This window comes from Haliotis cracherodii, unplaced genomic scaffold, assembly GCF_022045235.1.
Source record: "Haliotis cracherodii isolate W230 unplaced genomic scaffold, xgHalCrac1.p SCAF_3, whole genome shotgun sequence".
Taxonomy (NCBI): Eukaryota; Metazoa; Mollusca; class Gastropoda; order Lepetellida; family Haliotidae; genus Haliotis; species Haliotis cracherodii.
The window spans coordinates 32,203,995-32,223,433 of record NW_027266286.1 but is presented as its reverse complement, the minus strand read 5'-3'; the positions used below and the strand labels follow the sequence as shown (position 1 = coordinate 32,223,433).

Genomic DNA, 19,439 nt, shown 5'->3' with positions numbered 1-19,439 from the left:
TTAAACAGCACATAGGTAAAGGTAACTACATCACGATGTCTCTTCATTACGATGGTTCTTCAATGGGACGCCATTTGTGGTGCACACATCCTGGAACAAAGGGAACATTGAATTTGTACATGTACAATGAGAATTCGTTGGACTCATGATAAGATAATAAACTCAATCAAGGTTTTTTTCTCATACAAATGCATACATCATGCAGAAACAGACTATAACATCTACAGCCAGGAATCGCAATGCTATGGCATGTACCCAAAAGTTTTGCGCCGCTCGCAAAATAAAGTATAGGCCGTATCAGACATCACTTTTTTACATTTCATACAAAGTTAATTTTCATGACATCACTTCGAGTATTCTATTTCTTGCGTTGTAAAATGTTTAACGAGTGATGTTTTATCAACAACAACAACAACAAAAAGAAGAAGGATTATATCTGATTTCTGTTGGGTATTAAACTCTACAAATGAATTAGTAAAAAGGAATCTGTTTTAAGTTTAACTGTTAAATAATATGAATCATTAAGTCAAAAGCATGATGTACAAATGCATACGTAACATTACAAAAATGCTTTACACAAATATGCATTAGAGGTAGACAGATGAGAAAGAAAGAAAAAGGATTTCAATATAACTAATTACTTATCAGTAAATAATCTGTAAAAATATTTAGATTAAAATTATTACTCACCTAAGACTGACTCTGACACAGCAGCACGTCATCTCCATTCTCCTCATTCATTCCGTCTTCAGTACACTTGAAGAATTTTATTCGGTTGAACATTCGATTGGATTTAGACCGACCTTGTCCCTCGAAGATCAAATGAGTTGAATTTTCGAGGGCTTCCGAGTACTGCATATTCAGAAGGACGTCAAAGTCCATGCTTCCTACTTTCTTCACTGCAGGAGACAGTAGAACTTTCCACAGGTCTTCATCCTTGACACAGATGGATTCGTGAGAGATGATCTCGAGCAAAAGATTCTTTGGTAAATCACTCACTTTACATCTTGTGGAATTTTCTTGTAGGATTCCGTTTGCATTCACCTTTTTCATCAGTTCATGTCGGGAAACGATGGTCACTTTGGGTTTGAACATTTTATTCCCCTCCATGTTATCAGCTACTTCTGATGATAAACGCTTGAGAGACGTGGCCATTTTTTGGGGGGTATGGTGAAAAAGCTCTCTGTGATGATACCAATGGTGGATTGGAGACCAACTGTATCGCAAAAAGATTTGGGCTTTCTTTTTTATATGATTTTGCATGGCTATCGTGAGAAGCAGCACATGCCCCTGTTGACACAGGTGTTGGTCAACTGGTTCACGATAGCCATGCAAAACGGATGTTTTTGACACAGACCCACCCAAGAGGGAAACCCGTCCCTCCTGTTGACACATCTGTTTCCATTCAACAGAGTTGTTTGGTAAGTAAACAGGCGTGTCCGCTACAACCCAATATTCCTGACACGCCTCTGTTGACACAGCTGTTTCCGTTCAACACAGTTGTTTGCTCAGTCAACAGGCGTGTCCGTTACAATCGAATATTCCTAACACGCCCCTGTTGACACAGCTGTTTTCGTTCAACACAGTTGTTTGCTCAGTCAACAGGCGTGTCCGCTTCAACCCATTACACCTAACTCCTAACACGCCACCCCTGTTGACACAGCTGTTTTCATTTACGAGATTTGTTTGGTAAGTAAACAGGCGTGCCCGCTTCAGCCAATTACACCTAACTTCTAACGCCACTCCTGTTGACACAGCTGTTTCCATTCAACACAGTTGTTTGCTCAGTCAACAGGCATGTCCGCTACAACCCAATACTCCTAACATGCCCCGTTGAAACAGCTGTTTCTGTGCACCAGATTGTTTAAGAACAAGAGTTTTATGCATTAAAAATGAAACACGCTTGTATTGTTTTTTTCAATGAAATAAACGTGAGACATGATTTTTTTTTTTTTCATTGAAAATTGTTGACATGTGAAAGGATATCGTATAAAATTTCTTGAAACGACGTTATTTCACTCTATTTTTTCTGATGAAAATGATTCTGGGTATGAGTTAAACGAGTATTTTTTCCATTGAAATAGGAAACTGAATCGACATTTTGAACTCAAACATCTTTTAGAAGAACAAGAATAGAATTTTACAGTATTAAAACGTCTTAGACCAGACTGGCATACATTACAGTCTTCAACACACGGGTTTCGCGATACCGACTCTATATTTCTCCGAGCTGACCTCTAGCTAGGAGTCAAGACTGTTAACCCTTATTGTTTTATATAGTTGTCATGGAAACTGAATGTTAAAAAGGAGCTTATAAAAGGTAACACTAGAAGAGTTAAGAACTGGACATGTGGTTTCTATGGAAATTCAATTCACACCCCTCTTTGCTACATGTGACAGTCATTACTACGCGAAATACATGCATCAATGGCATATGTCTAACAATGACATTCCTTTCCCCGTGAATCACATTTGAACCTCGTAGTAGCCACTTCCATATAGGGACACTCATTACTACGCTTCGTTCTCACTAAATGAAGGACTCATTAACACACTGCATTCGTGCATTGGAACAACAGACCTCTCATTAGCCTTTCTGACCTGTGACGTCATGATTATATTGGACTATGATTGAGTTATTGCAGGTATGGATCAACTTAGCCTGAGATGTGGAATGGGGTCCCATAGAACTGACTTGTAGGTCAGGCGCGAGATACAAACCGAGGACACGTGACGCCCGTGAGCGTTCATGGCAACGTCCACCATCTTGTTTTTAGACACGTGTTGTTCTACGTTTAACGAATGGTCAAGTAATTAATTGCATGATTGCATCCAATCAGTTGACCGTTAATGAACGTAATTGAATATCGGGAGATCTTTCTACATGAACCTGTTCCTGGGCTTTTTAATATTACCACACATAGCCCGCTACCGAATGCCCACAGAGAAATGTCTTCAACGCAAAAGGTTCAAATGTTTACCACATGTTCTCGCGCCAAAATGGTCTCACAATGACATTCCATTCCGCGTGAGTCAAGACCCAACCCAACCCCCGGTCGTAGTATCATGTCCATATAGGGACATTCATTACTATCCCATGTTCTATGGTTAACGAATGGTCAAGTCATTAATTGCATGATTGCATTTGGTCAGTTGACCCTTTATTAACCTAATTGACCTATGACGTCATGCATACATTTGCATATTAATGAGTTATTCTGCATATTAATGAGGCAATGACGTTGACAACACCCCCCCCCCCCTCCCCAAGGTCAAGGTTATGTGACGTCATCAGTCACGTGGGGTTACTAGGTGCACTTGTGACGTCATCAGTCACGTGGGGTTACTAGGTGCACTTGTGACGTCATCAAATGAGGGGGTGAGGGGGGATACTTCTTACTTATTATCTACTCATGGTATCTCAGTGAGCTAGCACTATAAATCGGCATCAGTCCGGACTAGTACAAGCAGCCACACAAACACACACGCACGTCACAAACACACACACGTACATGCACGTCGCTATATAAGTGCAATAATCTTGGACGCGACGTTAAACCCCATTTCATCTCACCTCACCTCACCTCACCTCGTATCGTGTATGGCTTATGCTCAGCGGCACACAACAATGGAGGGTGCTTGACGATAGCGCCATTATTTTATTTGTTTGTTTGTTGTTTAACCTCGCACTCGTCAATATTCAGCTATATGACGGGAGTCTGTTAATAATCGAGTCTGGACCAGACAATCCAGTGATTGACATCATGAGCATCGACCCAGGCTAATGGTATACATGACATGCATCAACCAAGTCAGCGAGCCTGACCACCCGATCCCGTTAGTCGCTTCTAACGACAGGCATAGTCGCCTGTTATGGCAAGGTCTTCACGGGTCTCCATTATTTTGACAGTACTTCGATCCGAGTGTCTATGCAGAGTCCGCGTCGGTTTGGATTCATGCATAAATATTGCATAAATGTGCATGTTCCGCATTGGGTAGTATAGCTTTATGAGGCCTTGTTTTACTACTTATACCTGATGTTATTATATCAATAATTCATTTATTGACATCAAAAAATGAATTATTGCTATCAAAAATTCGATTTAATGATATCATAAAGGTTATTATTGATATCATGAAATAGTTATTGATGTCTCAAATTCGAATTTTAGACATACATTGAATTTGTATCTAAAAATGATTTATGATGTCACTAAATCGAATTCGTGATATCTATATGTCTTACGTAATTGTTTTAAATATTTGATCAAATTCAGTTTTTAGATATCAGCAATTCATTTTACGCCATCAAATTATCGAGTCTGTGATGTCAATTATTCAATTAGTGTCACAGGAACTCGTTACTGGTCAGTAAATAAAAATATATACCCCCTATATGTAAGTAGAAACTAGAAACTTACATATAGGGGGTATATATTTTTATTGTGCTGACCTCTACTTACATATAGGGGTATATATTTTTATTTGCTGACCAATAACGAGTTGTACTTACATATAGGGGTATATATTTTTATTTACTGACCTCTGCTTACATATAGAGGTATATATTTATATTTACTGACCTCTACTTACATATAGGGGGTATATATTTTTATTTACTGACCTCTACTTACATATAGGGGGTATATGTTTTTATTTACTGACCAATAACGAGTTGTACTTACATATAGGGGGTATATATTTTTATTTACCCACCAATAACGAGTTGTACTTACATATAGGGGTATATATTTTTATTTACTAACCTCTACTGACATATAGGTGGTATATATTTTTATTTACTGACCTCTACTTACATATAGGGGGTATATATTTTTATTTACTGACCTCTACTTACATATAGGGGGTATATATTTTTATTTACTGACCTCTACTTACATATAGGGGTATATATTTATATTTACCCACCAATAACGAGTTGTACTTACATATAGGGGTATATATTTTTATTTACTGACCAATAATGAGTTCCTGTGATTTGTGTACACATAATAGTTTTGATTACTAATGTAGTGACTGCGTGCATGTATATTTACGTATAGCTTCAATATGGCGAGGAAACATAAACCGAAAACCACGCGCATATCCCGACAAGTGTCTGTGTTGGTTCAGGGTTGCTGTGTGTTTATCACTGTGTAATAGAGAGTCACGAAAAGAAAAGTTTCAGATGTGAGGGTCACGTGATTTACATGTGATTTATACACTAGTTCAAAATGACGACCAGTTTGTTTGGCCGTGCGAAGCAGTGCTATTGCTATCTTATCTGTGATTGACAACCCACGTACGCACAAAACACCACGTCGGAGATGGCGACGAGAGAGGTGAAACTCGGGACAAGGACAGTACAGTTTCCATCAACGTATCTGCAAGAGTTGCAAGATTGCAATGATAAACTTGATGATGTGGACGCTCTGCACAAGGAACTCGATGATAAAGGGTATGTTAGAGGTGAAATAGGGTTTAACATCGCGTTCAAGATTATTACACTTATGTAGCGACGTGCATGCACGTGTGTGTTTGTGTGTGGCTGCTTTTTTCTAGTCCGGACTAATACCGAGACACCATGCCGCAGTTTACATAAATAACCCACTCAGTACGCTGACTCCGAGGCGACTAGCCGAGAGCAGCGATGGGGTCTTAGGGTAGACCAGACCGCGTGCCAGGCATCGTATCAACAAGTGTCATCTTTCTACGTCTATGGTATGATGTGGCCAGGGTTCGAACCCCGGACCTTCTGGGTGGACGCTTTACCACTAGGCCACGTAGGCGGTCTATTCATGTTAGCCAGGCACGGATCATTTTAAGGTTCCCAACGATGATTACTTTATTTACAGATCCACTGAGCCACAATTCAACAAAAGAACTACTTTTGAAAATGCTCAGGCAAATTGACCAACCTTGAGTATCGATCTATAGCCAAGTGTAGGATGTTTAAATGCTATCACAGTCTTATTGACTCCGTTACCATGGTTACAGTATTTAGATATATGTACTGAAAACATACTTTAAAAAGTGAAAAATAGCCATAGTTCAGTCCATTTTCTTCCCTTGTAATCCCTGTTAATTTATTTCAGAGTTATAAAAAGACAGTCACAGGTATATATGTATTTGCCTGTTATGACTTCTTTCAAACCCAACTGCATCTTCTATATTTAGCTTCTCTGTTTTGGTTACAAATCTTTAAAAGTAAGCCTCCTTATGTGTGAGCCTGCAGTACAAAGACAGGAGAGACACAGGATGTGAGGTGTGTGTGGTGGGATTGATCTTAGGACTGTATGTTAACATTCTTTCATGCCACCCCTCAATTCATGTAAAAAAAAGAAATTCCCAACCCCCACTCCATCCAATTTATATCAAATAATGATCAAATTTATAACTCTTTTATTTGAAAGAAATATAACTCTCCACTGTCCCATGAACATGGAGCTGTATTAACAGCTAGGCCACCTTGATTTAGCTGGAATATTGCAGACCCATATATTTGCACAGAAAAATTTCTTTCACTTAATGACCTTAATCTAATTTTGTTTGTTTGTTTGTTTGATGTTTAACACCGCACTCAACAATATTCCAGCTATATGATGGCGGTCTGTAAATAATCGAATCTTGACCAGACAATCCAGTGATTGACATCATGAGAATTGATCCACGCAATTGGGATACAATGACATGTATCAACCAAGTCAGCGAGCCTGATTACCCGATCCCATTAGTCACCCTTACGACAAGCATGGGTTGCTGGAGACCCCGGATCTTCATGGGTCGACCTTAATCAAAACATCAGTTAGTGGAGTGCTTGTAAACCAGCACAATGGTATGATTGTGTGTTATGATGATGTGTTTTTCAGGTATCTGTTCATCCGTGGTCTCCATGATCGGGAAGAGGTTCTGGCGGCACGCCTGGCAGTCCTACAGTACTTAAAGGACCAGGGGGAGGGGATCCTCCACCCCTCGGAGCCAGTGGAGAAGGGGGTCCTCCAGCAAGGCTGTGGGGTAGGGTGTGTACCCACCATGGAGGTAGGTCATATATCTGCCGTCTCTGTGTCAAACTGAACTGACAGAATGAACAACGTCCCATGCCTTGATCACCCTGCAAAATTTAATTGCCTCCTGTAACTAGCAATAGGGTGCTGATGACCTGTTCTTACGCCAGTTTTACTTAAGCTACAGTCACACAGATAATGCGACCGCGATGCAACCTCTTGGCAACTGATTTCCTTTGCGACCGACTGGCGATCACCGAGACCGGTGCAACTACTTCTGCCCATATTTGGTATTAGGGTATGATCACCGATCAATCAGTGATAGGTTTTCGGCAACTGTTTACCGCAGATACGGCGAAATGTTTGCAACTGGCTGAGACCAATCGGTTCACTAGTCACTTTTGATAAGTCAGCTAATCTTCGGTGACTTGTTGCAACTGAACGGGGACTGGTCAGTGACTAGTTGTCGGTCGATCACCAAAAGACATAATGCATAAAAAGGGTGCTTTTCTGAATCAAATCATTTGCAAGTTGTCAAAATGTTAACAGCAGGACAGTAGCAGTTACTCCGTCTGCAAAGAATAAATCAAAATGCTGCAGTTGCTGCCATGATGGTGTACAGAAGATTGAGAAGGACAAGGCAAAGGCAGTATTGGCAGAAACCTTGGATCACAAGAGGGACACAGCTAGGAGACTATGAGAATCTGATGGCAGAGTTGGAGAGAGTAAAGTCGTGGTGATTTCGTTGGCTACGTCAGAGTGGAGCAGACTTGTGCACCACAGCAGTTGTCTCTATTGTATCTTTTACAATTTCTGGTTCTTTCATTTTCCTGCCTTTACGGACCATAGTGATGAATGGAAATAATTTATGTGAACTCTCTGAGTACTTATGACAAAATGATGCTGTAATGCCTAGACAGGACTTTTATAGACGGTCACGTGTTGCAAGCCCAACTGCGAATGATCGACGCACGTTTGGAAACCACTTTGCACCCAATCGACAACCAGTCACCAATCAAGCGACTGCTGATCACCATCTCATCACTGAATAATTAAATTTTCGTTGTGTTCATGGAAATTCCTGCATTCTGATTAGCTGAATTGGTCACGTGTTATTGCATTCATTTCCAAATGAATGTAAAAAATTAAGCCACCCCCACCGCAGCCCACTACTTTTATTACAGCGGAATGTCGGGGAATCCCAATATTACAGTCGAGGGAATTCCCTTTCTGCTCACGTGTATCGTCATGCACAGGACATTTAGCGACTTTCATTCATATTCATTGTCTAAACTACCCTTTGAAACTGAAGGCCGAGAATGAATGAAACAGCAAACGTACAGGCTCACTCCCCTGTTTTTTTCCCGCTCACCTCGGTTCAACTTTCATGTCTTCGGGTTTCATTTCTAACTAGCATTTCTCCAACTGTGTTTTACCCTAATCAGGGAAATAATGTTTGAATCACGCAGTAAATGACCATGTTATTTGAAACACCTGCCTTCTCTTGGACATATTTTTTCCGGTTCGTTACAGTCTGACTGTGCCAGTTCTTTTCGCCTCTTGCCTTAATTGAACATTCATTTAATCCCACTCTCCGTTGATTGGCTACTGACTGTGTAGGCGTGTCAAGTTATGTGCATAAATTAAACGATCACCTGATTCATGTCAGGCCACTGTATGTATTCCTACACCTGGAATGTTTATCAATGTCGTCATTTTTGTCCGTTTTGATATATTTAACTGTTTGGGGTTAAACTGTTGTAGATAAAACATGTTTTACCTTGTCAAATTCATACAGTTTGCACATCGGTTTTTCAATTCATACCTCAATGAACCGAAAAAAATACACAGTCAATCCTTAATTAATCACCGATAGGTCACTACTAGCTCACAAAGAGTCAACACACTTGTGTAGACAAAACCAATCGCCGCACAGTGGAAACCAATCTGTGATTAAAATAACACCACTTAGGGACCTGTAGGAGACCAATGAAACCTCCATGCGACCATATCGGACGCAGCCAATCTTTTGTGCATGTTCCAAAGACTGGTTGAGACCGAATGGGTTTTGCGACCGCTCTGAAAACGTTTAGTGACTTCGGTGAAACCTTTCAGAGACACCAGAAACCTCATTGCGATTGTCAAATATTTTGGCCGCCAGGAGGTTGCATCACAATCGCATTGTCTGTGTGACTGAGGCTTTAAATAGATATAGGCCTATCATGTTCTTTGAATGGCCAACATTTTTCACAATCAAGTATGTCCCATCCACATTATAGGATGTCTGGACTGAATGCTGATGTTGGTGCCCAATAACAATATCATTCAGCATAAATGACTACATGAACTGTTTGACATGTTTGATTTTCTCACATGCAGGGTGTCCCGAGTATCACCCACCGAGATCCTGTCAAAGCAGTCATTGAAGGCCCTAGACGTAAGTAGGAGTAAACAAGTCCTTTCACTCTTATATGCTAAGTGGCAAGCAGGGTAGCAATAGGTGCCACAGGGATTTATCTGGACCTGCTCACAGGCCAATATTTGGCACCCAACTCTGCTGCAATTGTCAGTAAAGATGGCCAAATGGTAAATACAAATGTCCTTTTCATGTAAATATAGTTATAACTTAAGTGATGGTTGGTTGAGGTCACGTCTAAGCCAATGGTAACAGAAGCACACCCCAAAAAATGACAGCAAAGGGGCGGGGGTACCACAGACACATGAACACTATTATCCTTCTAGCAGTGTTTGAAGGCATCTTGGGTTGTATATTTCCCAGGGAGCTGAGAATGACAAATAAAGTGCACACCTGCCCATTAATAAAAATGCAGAATTTCAATCGTTTATTGTATATGGAATACCCAAATCTCATTCCTATTTATTTACAGCTTTCAGTTTCTTCAAGAAGTTCTTTGGTAAAGATGTTACAACACTGGACTTCAAGTGGTTACGGTAGGCAAGAGTTTGGGTCACTTACTGATGCAGTGATAATTAAATACCATTGATTCATAAAGCAGCAGGGAAGAGACAGACTAGTTTCTCAGCTGTGGTAGAGTGTACATTCAATGTCACTATTCCTATAGAGGGATTTGTCTTAACCTGCTCAGTGGCCAATATTTGGCCCCAAGTTTGAAGCAATTGTCAGTTAAAAAATCATCCCAAATTTGAATGAAAATATTGCCAAGTCATGTTATGATAGTGATGACTAATGTTATCACTTGCAGAGCCAACATACATTTCACTGATAACAGGACCAATGAACAAGAAGATGTTTTCATGTTTAGTTTACATTTTAGCATTGAATGAAGTATGAAGATAACCCTGTATTTCAGAAAAATAGTACTTTCAAGAAAATCCCAATTTTGAACAAACTTATGTTTCTTCCCCCAATTTGTCTGTCCCTGATATGGAGTCCCAACAGGAGGGAAGTATGAGATGAACCTAGACTTGACCTGTATGCTCCTGCATCATATATATAGCAGTGATGTCTGCAATGTACAAGCAAGTTGACCTACTGGATGTAACCCATGAAGATCTGGGTTTGAACTGGTCTTCAGCAACCCATGCTTGTCGTAAGAGGCGACTAACGAGATTGGTTGGTAGGAGTCACTGACTTGGTTGATGTATGTCATTGTATCCCAATTGCGTAGATCGATGCTCATGATGTCAATCACTGGATTGTCTGGTCCAGACTCAATTATTTACGTTGTAGTTGTACATTCTGTCTCCTGCAGGGCTGTTCCCACCGATGCCTTCACCGGGGTCCAGGGATACTCACTTTGTTGTTGTACATCCTGTCTCCTGCAGGGCTGTTCCCACCGATGCCTTCACCGGGGTCCAGGGATACTCACTTTGTTGTTGTACATCCTGTCTCCTGCAGGGCTGTTCCCACTGATGCCTTCACCGAGGTCCAGGGATACTCACTTTGTTGTTGTACATCCTGTCTCCTGCAGGGCTGTTCCCACCGATGCCTTCACCGGGGTCCAGGGATACTCACTTTGTTGTTGTACATCCTCTCTCCAGCAGGGCTGTTCCCACCGATGCCTTCACCGGGGTCCAGGGATACTCACTTTGTTGTTGTACATCCTGTCTCCTGCAGGGCTGTTCCCACCGATGCCTTCACCGAGGTCCAGGGATACTCACTTTGTTGTTGTACATCCTGTCTCCTGCAGGGCTGTTCCCACCGATGCCTTCACCGGGGTCCAGGGATACTCACTTTGTTGTTGTACATCCTCTCTCCAGCAGGGCTGTTCCCACCGATGCCTTCACCGGGGTCCAGGGATACTCACTTTGTTGTTGTACATCCTGTCTCCTGCAGGGCTGTTCCCACCGATGCCTTCACCGGGGTCCAGGGATACTCACGTTGTTGTTGTAGTTGTACATTCTGTCTCCAGCAGGGCTGTTCCCACCGATGCCTTCACCGGGGTCCAGGGATACTCACTTTTTTGTTGTTGTACATTCTGTCTCCTGCAGGGCTGTTCCCACCGATGCCTTCACCAGGGTCCAGGGATACTCACGTTGTTGTTGTAGTTGTACATTCTGTCTCCAGCAGGGCTGTTCCCACCGATGCCTTCACCGGGGTCCAGCGATACTCACTTTGTTGTTGTACATTCTGTCTCCTGCAGGGCTGTTCCCACCGATGCCTTCACCAGGGTCCAGGGATACTCACGTTGTTGTTGTAGTTGTACATTCTGTCTCCAGCAGGGCTGTTCCCACCGATGCCTTCACCGGGGTCCAGGGATACTCACGTTGTTGTTGTTGTACATTCTGTCTCCAGCAGGGCTGTTCCCACCGATGCCTTCACCGGGGTCCAGGGATACTCACTTTGTTGTTGTACATTCTGTCTCCTGGAGGGCTGTTCCCACCGATGCCTTCACCGGGGTCCAGGGATACTCTCATTGTAGTTGTACATTGTGTCTCCTGCAGGGATGTTCCCACCGATGCCTTCACCGAGGTCCAGGGATACTCACGTTGTTGTTGTAGTTGTACGTTCTGTCTCCTGCAGGGCTGTTCCCACCGATGCCTTCACCGAGGTCCAGGGATACTCACGTTGTTGTTGTAGTTGTACGTTCTGTCTCCTGCAGGGCTGTTCCCACCGATGCCTTCACCGGGGTCCATGTGGACAGTGTGTATATGAGTCGTGGCTCCCAGTCCCTCCTCACCATGTGGACTCCGGTGGGGGATATCAGCATAGAGATGGGTGTCCTGGCCATGTGTGAGGGATCACATCAACTACCTGGGTCAGTTGAGATAGTGAGGGAGTGAGTGAGTTGGTTTGATGTGGGAAGAAAGCCTAAAGTGATGCAGCTCTAAGACGTTTACTGTCGTAAATATTGCAAATACATAATGGTAAATTGGATTACAGCGTACATGTTAAATAAACCCTTAAAGTGTTTTATACAGTATTGTTGGGATATAATTGTTGGATTATACTTAAATAATAATTAGTTTCATTTGTTTTATTGGCTTCAGTTCAGGGATGTAAACATTCATCTTAAAGATGTTATATGTGATCACGTCTTAATGAAAACGTGAAATACTTACATATTTAGAACCACCACCTACACCAAAAGATAGTAAATGTCTACACTGTGTTAACGGCCCAGATAACCTATTATCAGTTGTGAGAACTGATTGAGAATATGATCAGTATGATTGAGCATGTCATAGATTATTGTTGTGGGGATTATGGACTCACTGATACCACAGTCACGAGAGCCTATTAGATTATTAGAATCAGCATTGTTATTGAATATTTCAGGTTTGCTCAATTCCAAAACACATATGGCAATCTTGACGCAGAGGAAGCAAGACTGAAAGGTAGCTGTGGGACTGTTGTTTTATCCATGCTGAGACAAATACACAAACAGACATTATTATCATAATAGTATCTCAGAACAGTTTCTGGAACATTTCTACAGAACCACTATTGAATAAAGTGTATTCACATATTGCCGTGCTTTCACAGTGTATCCACATATTGCTGTGCCTTCACAGTGTATTCACATATTGCAATACCTTCATAGTGTATTCACATATTGCAATAACTTCATAGTGTATTCACATTATCAAGGCATTGCAATATTGCAGTGACTTCATAGTGTATTCACATATTGCAATACCTTCATAGTGTATTCACATTTTGCAGTGCCTTCACAGTATATTCACATATTGCAATACCTACATAGTGTAGTCACATATTACAGTGCCTACATAGTGTATTCACATGTTGCAGTGCCAATATAGCGTATTCACATATTGCCGTGCCTACATAGTGTATTCACATATTGCAGTGCCTACATAGTGTTTTCACATATTGCAGTGCCTACATAGTGTATTCCCATATTGTAGTGCCTCCATAGTGTATTCACATATTGTAGTGCCTTTATAGTGTGTTCACATATTGCAGTGCCTACATAGTGTATTCACATATTGCAGTGCCTACATAGTGTAGTCACATATTACAGTGCCTTCATAGTGTATTTACATATTGCAGTGCCTACATAGTGTATTCATATATTGCAGTGCCTACATAGCGTATTCACATATTGTAATACCTACATAGTGTAGTCACATATTACAGTGCCTACATAGTGTAGTCACATATTGTAGTGCCTACATAGTGTATTCACATGTTGCAGTGCCAATATAGCGTATTCACATATTGCAATACCTACATAGTGTATTCACATATTACAGTGCCTACATAGTGTAGTCACATATTGTAGTGCCTACATAGTGTATTCATATATTGCAGTGCCTACATAGTGTATTCACATATTGCAGTGCCTACATAGTGTATTCATATATTGCAGTGCCTACATAGTGTATTCACATATTGTAGTGCCTACATAGTGTATTCATATATTGCAGTGCCTACATAGTGTATTCACATATTGCAATACCTACATAGTGTATTCACATATTGCAGTGCCTACATAGTGTATTCACATATTGCAATACCTACATAGTGTATTCACATATTGCAGTGCCTACATAGTGTATTCACATATTACAGTGCCTACATAGTGTAGTCACATATTGTAGTGCCTACTTAGTGTATTCATATATTGCAGTGCCTACATAGTGTATTCACATATTGCAGTGCCTACATAGTGTATTCACATATTGCAATGCCTACATAGTGTATTCACATATTGCAGTGCCTACATAGTGTATTCATATATTGCAGTGCCTACATAGTGTATTCACATATTGTAGTGCCTACATAGTCTATTCATATATTGCAGTGCCTACATAGTGTATTCACATATTGCAATACCTACATAGTGTATTCACATATTGCAGTGCCTACATAGTGTATTCACATATTACAGTGCCTACATAGTGTAGTCACATATTGTAGTGCCTACATAGTGTATTCATATATTGCAGTGCCTACATAGTGTATTCACATATTGCAGTGCCTACATAGTGCAGTGCCTACATAGTGTATTCACATATTGCAGTGCCTACATAGTGTATTCCCATATTGCAATACCTCAATAGTGTATTTTCATTTTTCAATGCAGGCACTGGGTGGTTTACAACAGATCCTTTTGAAATAACAGACAAATTTGGAGGCCAATGGAAAACCACAGACTTCAAGGCGGGTGACGTCATGGTATTTGGAATGAGGTGAGTGAGTTGGTATTATCTGTTGTAACTTCATAGACAGGAAGTACATGCATTCTACAGACCTTAGTGTAGTACACAGAATAAAACATAAGCTCACTTGTCTTTAAAATTCCTGTCCTTCAGGAACCACCCAGCTTACAAATAGTCATAATATAACAAGATGTATGTGGAATAATGAAATTAGGATGCATGTTGGAAGCACTTGTTCACACCTATAAAACACTGTCCACCCGTACTATTAATGGGCTGGGTTTCACACATGGTAAACATAGGAATAAGAATATTATTTTTATGAAATGATCTTGGAATGATGTACAGGACGGTGCACATGTCTACCTGCAACCTGACGAACCTTGCCCGCATCAGCTGTGATACACGGTACGTCCCAAACATTTCCCCTCCCTTTACTCTCCCTGTCACTGCCCCAGCACCCACACCTACTATGGACTGTAGTGTATACCTGACACATAATGATGATGCAATGATCACTTTGGAAGTATACAATATTAAAATGATTACGTCTACACAACAGTGTTTCAGTATTATTTATCAATCAAGTTTTGGACATCTTGAAGCATGATGTCATCACACATTACAAGAGAACAAATAACCGTAATGAGCTTATTTCACAGCAGTAGCCAATTTTTCAAGGAATTTTATTGAATTTTAAGTCCTTTTTGAGAAATCTTAGATTTTAAGTCATTTCAAGGCCCAACAATCAATTCAAGTCTGAATGTTAATTTTATGGACAGTAAAATATCATCTCACCCAGTACAGCCACATTACTGATGGGTCAGTGTTAACAGTGTAATATCATCTCACCCAGTACAGCCACATTACTGATGGGTCTGTGTCTATAGTGAAGTATCATCTCACCCAGTACAGCCACATTACTGATGGGTCTGTGTCTACAGTGTAATATCATCTCACCCAGTACAGCCACATTACTGATGGGTCTGTGTCTACAGTGTAATATCATCTCACCCAGTACAGCCACATTACTGATGGGTCTGTGTCTACAGTGTAATATCATCTCACCCAGTACAGCCACATTACTGATGGGTCAGTGTCTACAGTGAAATATCATCTCACCCAGTACAGCCACATTACTGATGGGTCTGTGTCTACAGTGTAATATCATCTCACCCAGTACAGCCACATTACTGATGGGTCTGTGACTACAGTGAAATATCATCTCACCCAGTACAGCCACATTACTGATGGGTCTGTGTCTACAGTGTAATATCATCTCACCCAGTATAGCCACATTACTGATGGGTCTGTGACTACAGTGAAATATCATCTCACCCAGTACAGCCACATTACTGATGGGTCTGTGTCTACAGTGTAATATCATCTCACCCAGTACAGCCACATTGCTGATGGGTCTGTGTCTATAGTGAAGTATCATCTCGCCCAGTATAGCCACAGTTTGGGAAAGTGCCCTGTGTGGAGTCCAGGGCAGAATGTTCCCATGAATCCTATGCTTGTTATAAGGCTGGACTAGTGAGCATTGGTAGGCTGTGTCACCATGCCCAAAATGTCATGGACTGTCATCCACCCCAAAATGCCATGGACTGTCATCCACCCCAAAATGTCATGGACTGTCATCCTCCCAAAATGCCATTGACTGTCATCATACCCACAATATCATGTCATGGACTGTCAACCACTGGGTTGCCTGGCCTGATTATTTGCAGGCTCAAATTTTGCTTTCATACAGGAACATTCAGTCATTAATTTGGGTAAATACTGTCGATTTATTCTCTTTAAGTCTTGTAACTCCATGCCTATTGACAAATTTCTTCTGATGTAGATGGCAGCCATCCGATGAGCCAGCAGACAGTCGCTACATGGAGGGCAGTGAAGGACCCGAGTTAGCATTTGGTCTCCACGCGAAGGACGAGAGCTCTGCTAGTGAGACCACCATGGAATCACTCCGACTCAGATGGGGGCTGTGAGAAAGGCTCATCTTCAAAGTTTTGTCTGTTTCAGACAATATTTAGAAAATATAAAGCTAATTGAAGTGCTGTAATTACTCAGATCTTTCAACCCTTGTGGGTAAAATCAAGCATTATGTATGTAATATGTACTTGTACTTTGTACATGTTGTAAGATATTTACTGGAAATGAACTAGTTTCAGGAAAGATGTACATGTGGATAAATAGAAGGGATCACATGAATGGAACAATCAGTGGTCGTGAGGTGTATGTATAATACTTGTCATAAGAGGCGACTAACGGGATTGGGTGGTCAGGCTCTCTGACTTGGTTGATGTATGTCATCGATCCCATTTGCGTGGATCCATGCTCATGATTCACTGGATTGTCTGGTCCAGACACAATTATTTACAGACCGCCATCATATAGCTGCAATATTGCTGAGTGCGGTGTTTAACAACAAACCAACCAACCAACCAACAGTTATGTAAAAGACTGTTCATGATTGTGACCCCTGTGGACCCGGACAACTACGGTACCTGACTTTGTTGTTACTGTTTCAACTTGTAAGCCACGTAACCATAACACAGTACTTGCTTGTTCAAGACCAGAGCTGAGGCAATCTAGACTGGAGTTAGGACTCCTTCTTGAATTTATTCTCTAGGGTCTGGGAGACAGACTATGGTTGTTCCTGTAATTGTAAAACCCTCAAGAAGTGAGCTTTGGTCTTCCGTTTGGTCATACAGAGTCATGGGGTCGCCTCGTGGTTACATCATTGCATCTTACAGTAAACGCCAGAGTTTCACATGTTTCATATGAGCTGTTCTGTCTGAGTTTCATGTTATCATGTTTTATCTGGCCAAAAATGTGAGATCATGGCAATCTTTGATTCAACATAGTCTTTGGCTGTGCTTTAAGTAATCTAAAGGCTCAATGCTTCCATTTGGGTTTTAATACAAGACAAAGACGGTTTGCTGGATGGATGTATTATCTACTGAGCAGTGGCTGAAGCGTTTAAATATTGTTAAAATAGAAATAAAGGTGGGTCTTTTATGCCAATTCTATCACCAGCAGGGGAATCATGGTAATTGTTACTTATATGACCAACACACTACTTAATGTGCTCAAGAAGAAAGTAACTCAATGGCACAACAAGGATTATCCCCCGCCATGAAGAGGAAGGGGATATAGGAACGGAGTTCATCCGTCCTTCCGCTTCTCAAAGGGGACAAAGTTTCTAAAAACTATTTCAGTCAGAGAAAAGCAATTTTACACTCCGATGTTACTGGTCATGATTCAATAATTGGTGTCGTAAGTTCCATTTTTGCAGAGTAATGGCCCTTGCTCAGTTTGCTTTTCAACTTAGTGCACACTGCGTCAAATGTTTTCTCAGAAACTACTGAAATTACATGAATGAAAGTTTGCATGCTTATATATATAAGAGATACATGTCAAGATTAAATTTGAAATTGGTTCCATAATTAGTTTTTTTACAGAGCTATGGCCCTTGCTCCATGCTTTTTTACTTTGCCCATGGTGTCTGCAATGGGGGCAACTTTTCTCAGTGACTTACGTTAGATGAAAGAGTTAGTGAACTGTGTGTATAGTATCTGCAATGGGGACATTTCTCAGAAACTTCTGAAGTTTCATGAATGAAAGTTTGCATGCTTATCTATGAGATACATGTCAAGACTGTTTGAAAATTGTGTGTATCAATTTCACATTTAATAATTGTTTCTGATGACATAAAACAACCCGAGTGTCCATCTCTTCTTACTGTTCAATAGGACTCTCTTTTTTATAGTTCATATTCAGTACTATATGAACAAATAATTCTTATGTGCCCCATGGCGAGGGATAGTGATAACGCTGTTTTCTTGTTTATACATGTTTTTCTCATTACTGGGTTATTAAACATATTTTGCTGTCCTGAGTTGTAGTTAAATGTAGCATAAAACAGGAACTTGTTTCCATTGTCGCTGTGCACGGACAATTCTTCTGTAGTTGTGGATACATTCAGTTAAGACCGTTGGGGCATTATAAAGCCATATCCTGAACACAAAGACTGTAAACACTGCATCCAAGTCCTTGATTGTGTCCACATGCGACTGAGCTACTCAATCATCTCTTTAAGATATGGGTACAAAACATATGAGGCTGTTTGTTTTTCTGCTAATAAAGGTACCTGCTGCAATGAGCAGGTTGGTTTTAGCGCCACTTTGTGCAGCATTTCAGTGACATCACAGCATGGCAGCATCGAAAGCCCAAAGTGATGCTGACCTTATGTTTACCACTTTGGTGAAACCCATGAGCACAGGTGTCGTGCTGACAAACCTAGAAACATAACCACGGGAGACTGGGATTCGAACCCATTATCTTATGGTTCCTGCCGACCTTGGGGACACAACTCTGCACAGTGAGTGCCGGCACCTTTTCATCAACCACATTGAGAGCATGAGCTCTGGATCTTCATATGTCTTTTGACTGATATTTTGAATTGAGTTAATACAATACGCTTCAGGTCATAATTGTTAGATGGTTTTTTTCATGTATTTTAGTAGTAATTAATAAATTATCAATTTAATGTACCTGTAAATGCTTGGTTTTTACAATTATTTGTGCTTGGATTTCCTTCATTTAGTTGGGTTGTTTTCATTTGAGCAAAATGCCTCACACATCCATTTGATGTATTTTTACATGTATGTTTAGACCCTATGCATCTTCTCTCTTGCTATCAGTCTTTGATGTCAGCACATTATCCTACTCTGACTATTCATTCATTTTCAGTAACAACAGTGTCAGTGTATTTCTGGCTGGCAACCCTATATTTTACAACTGCTAAGTGGTATGAATGGT

The 19,439-nt window shown here is 40.8% G+C and overlaps 1 protein-coding gene across 1 annotated transcript; it reads left to right on the top strand.

Moving 5' to 3' along the window:
* Window positions 1–5,245: 5,245 nt before the first annotated feature.
* On the top strand, window positions 5,246–19,439 carry LOC139475068 (1-deoxypentalenic acid 11-beta-hydroxylase-like). Its single transcript, XM_071258298.1, has 9 exons — window positions 5,246–5,458; window positions 6,870–7,038; window positions 9,384–9,441; window positions 9,893–9,956; window positions 12,089–12,244; window positions 12,766–12,824; window positions 14,537–14,642; window positions 14,961–15,020; window positions 16,459–19,439. Exons 1-9 carry the CDS (start codon window positions 5,328–5,330, stop codon window positions 16,601–16,603), a joined length of 948 nt encoding a protein of 315 aa, XP_071114399.1. The 5' UTR covers window positions 5,246–5,327; the 3' UTR covers window positions 16,604–19,439.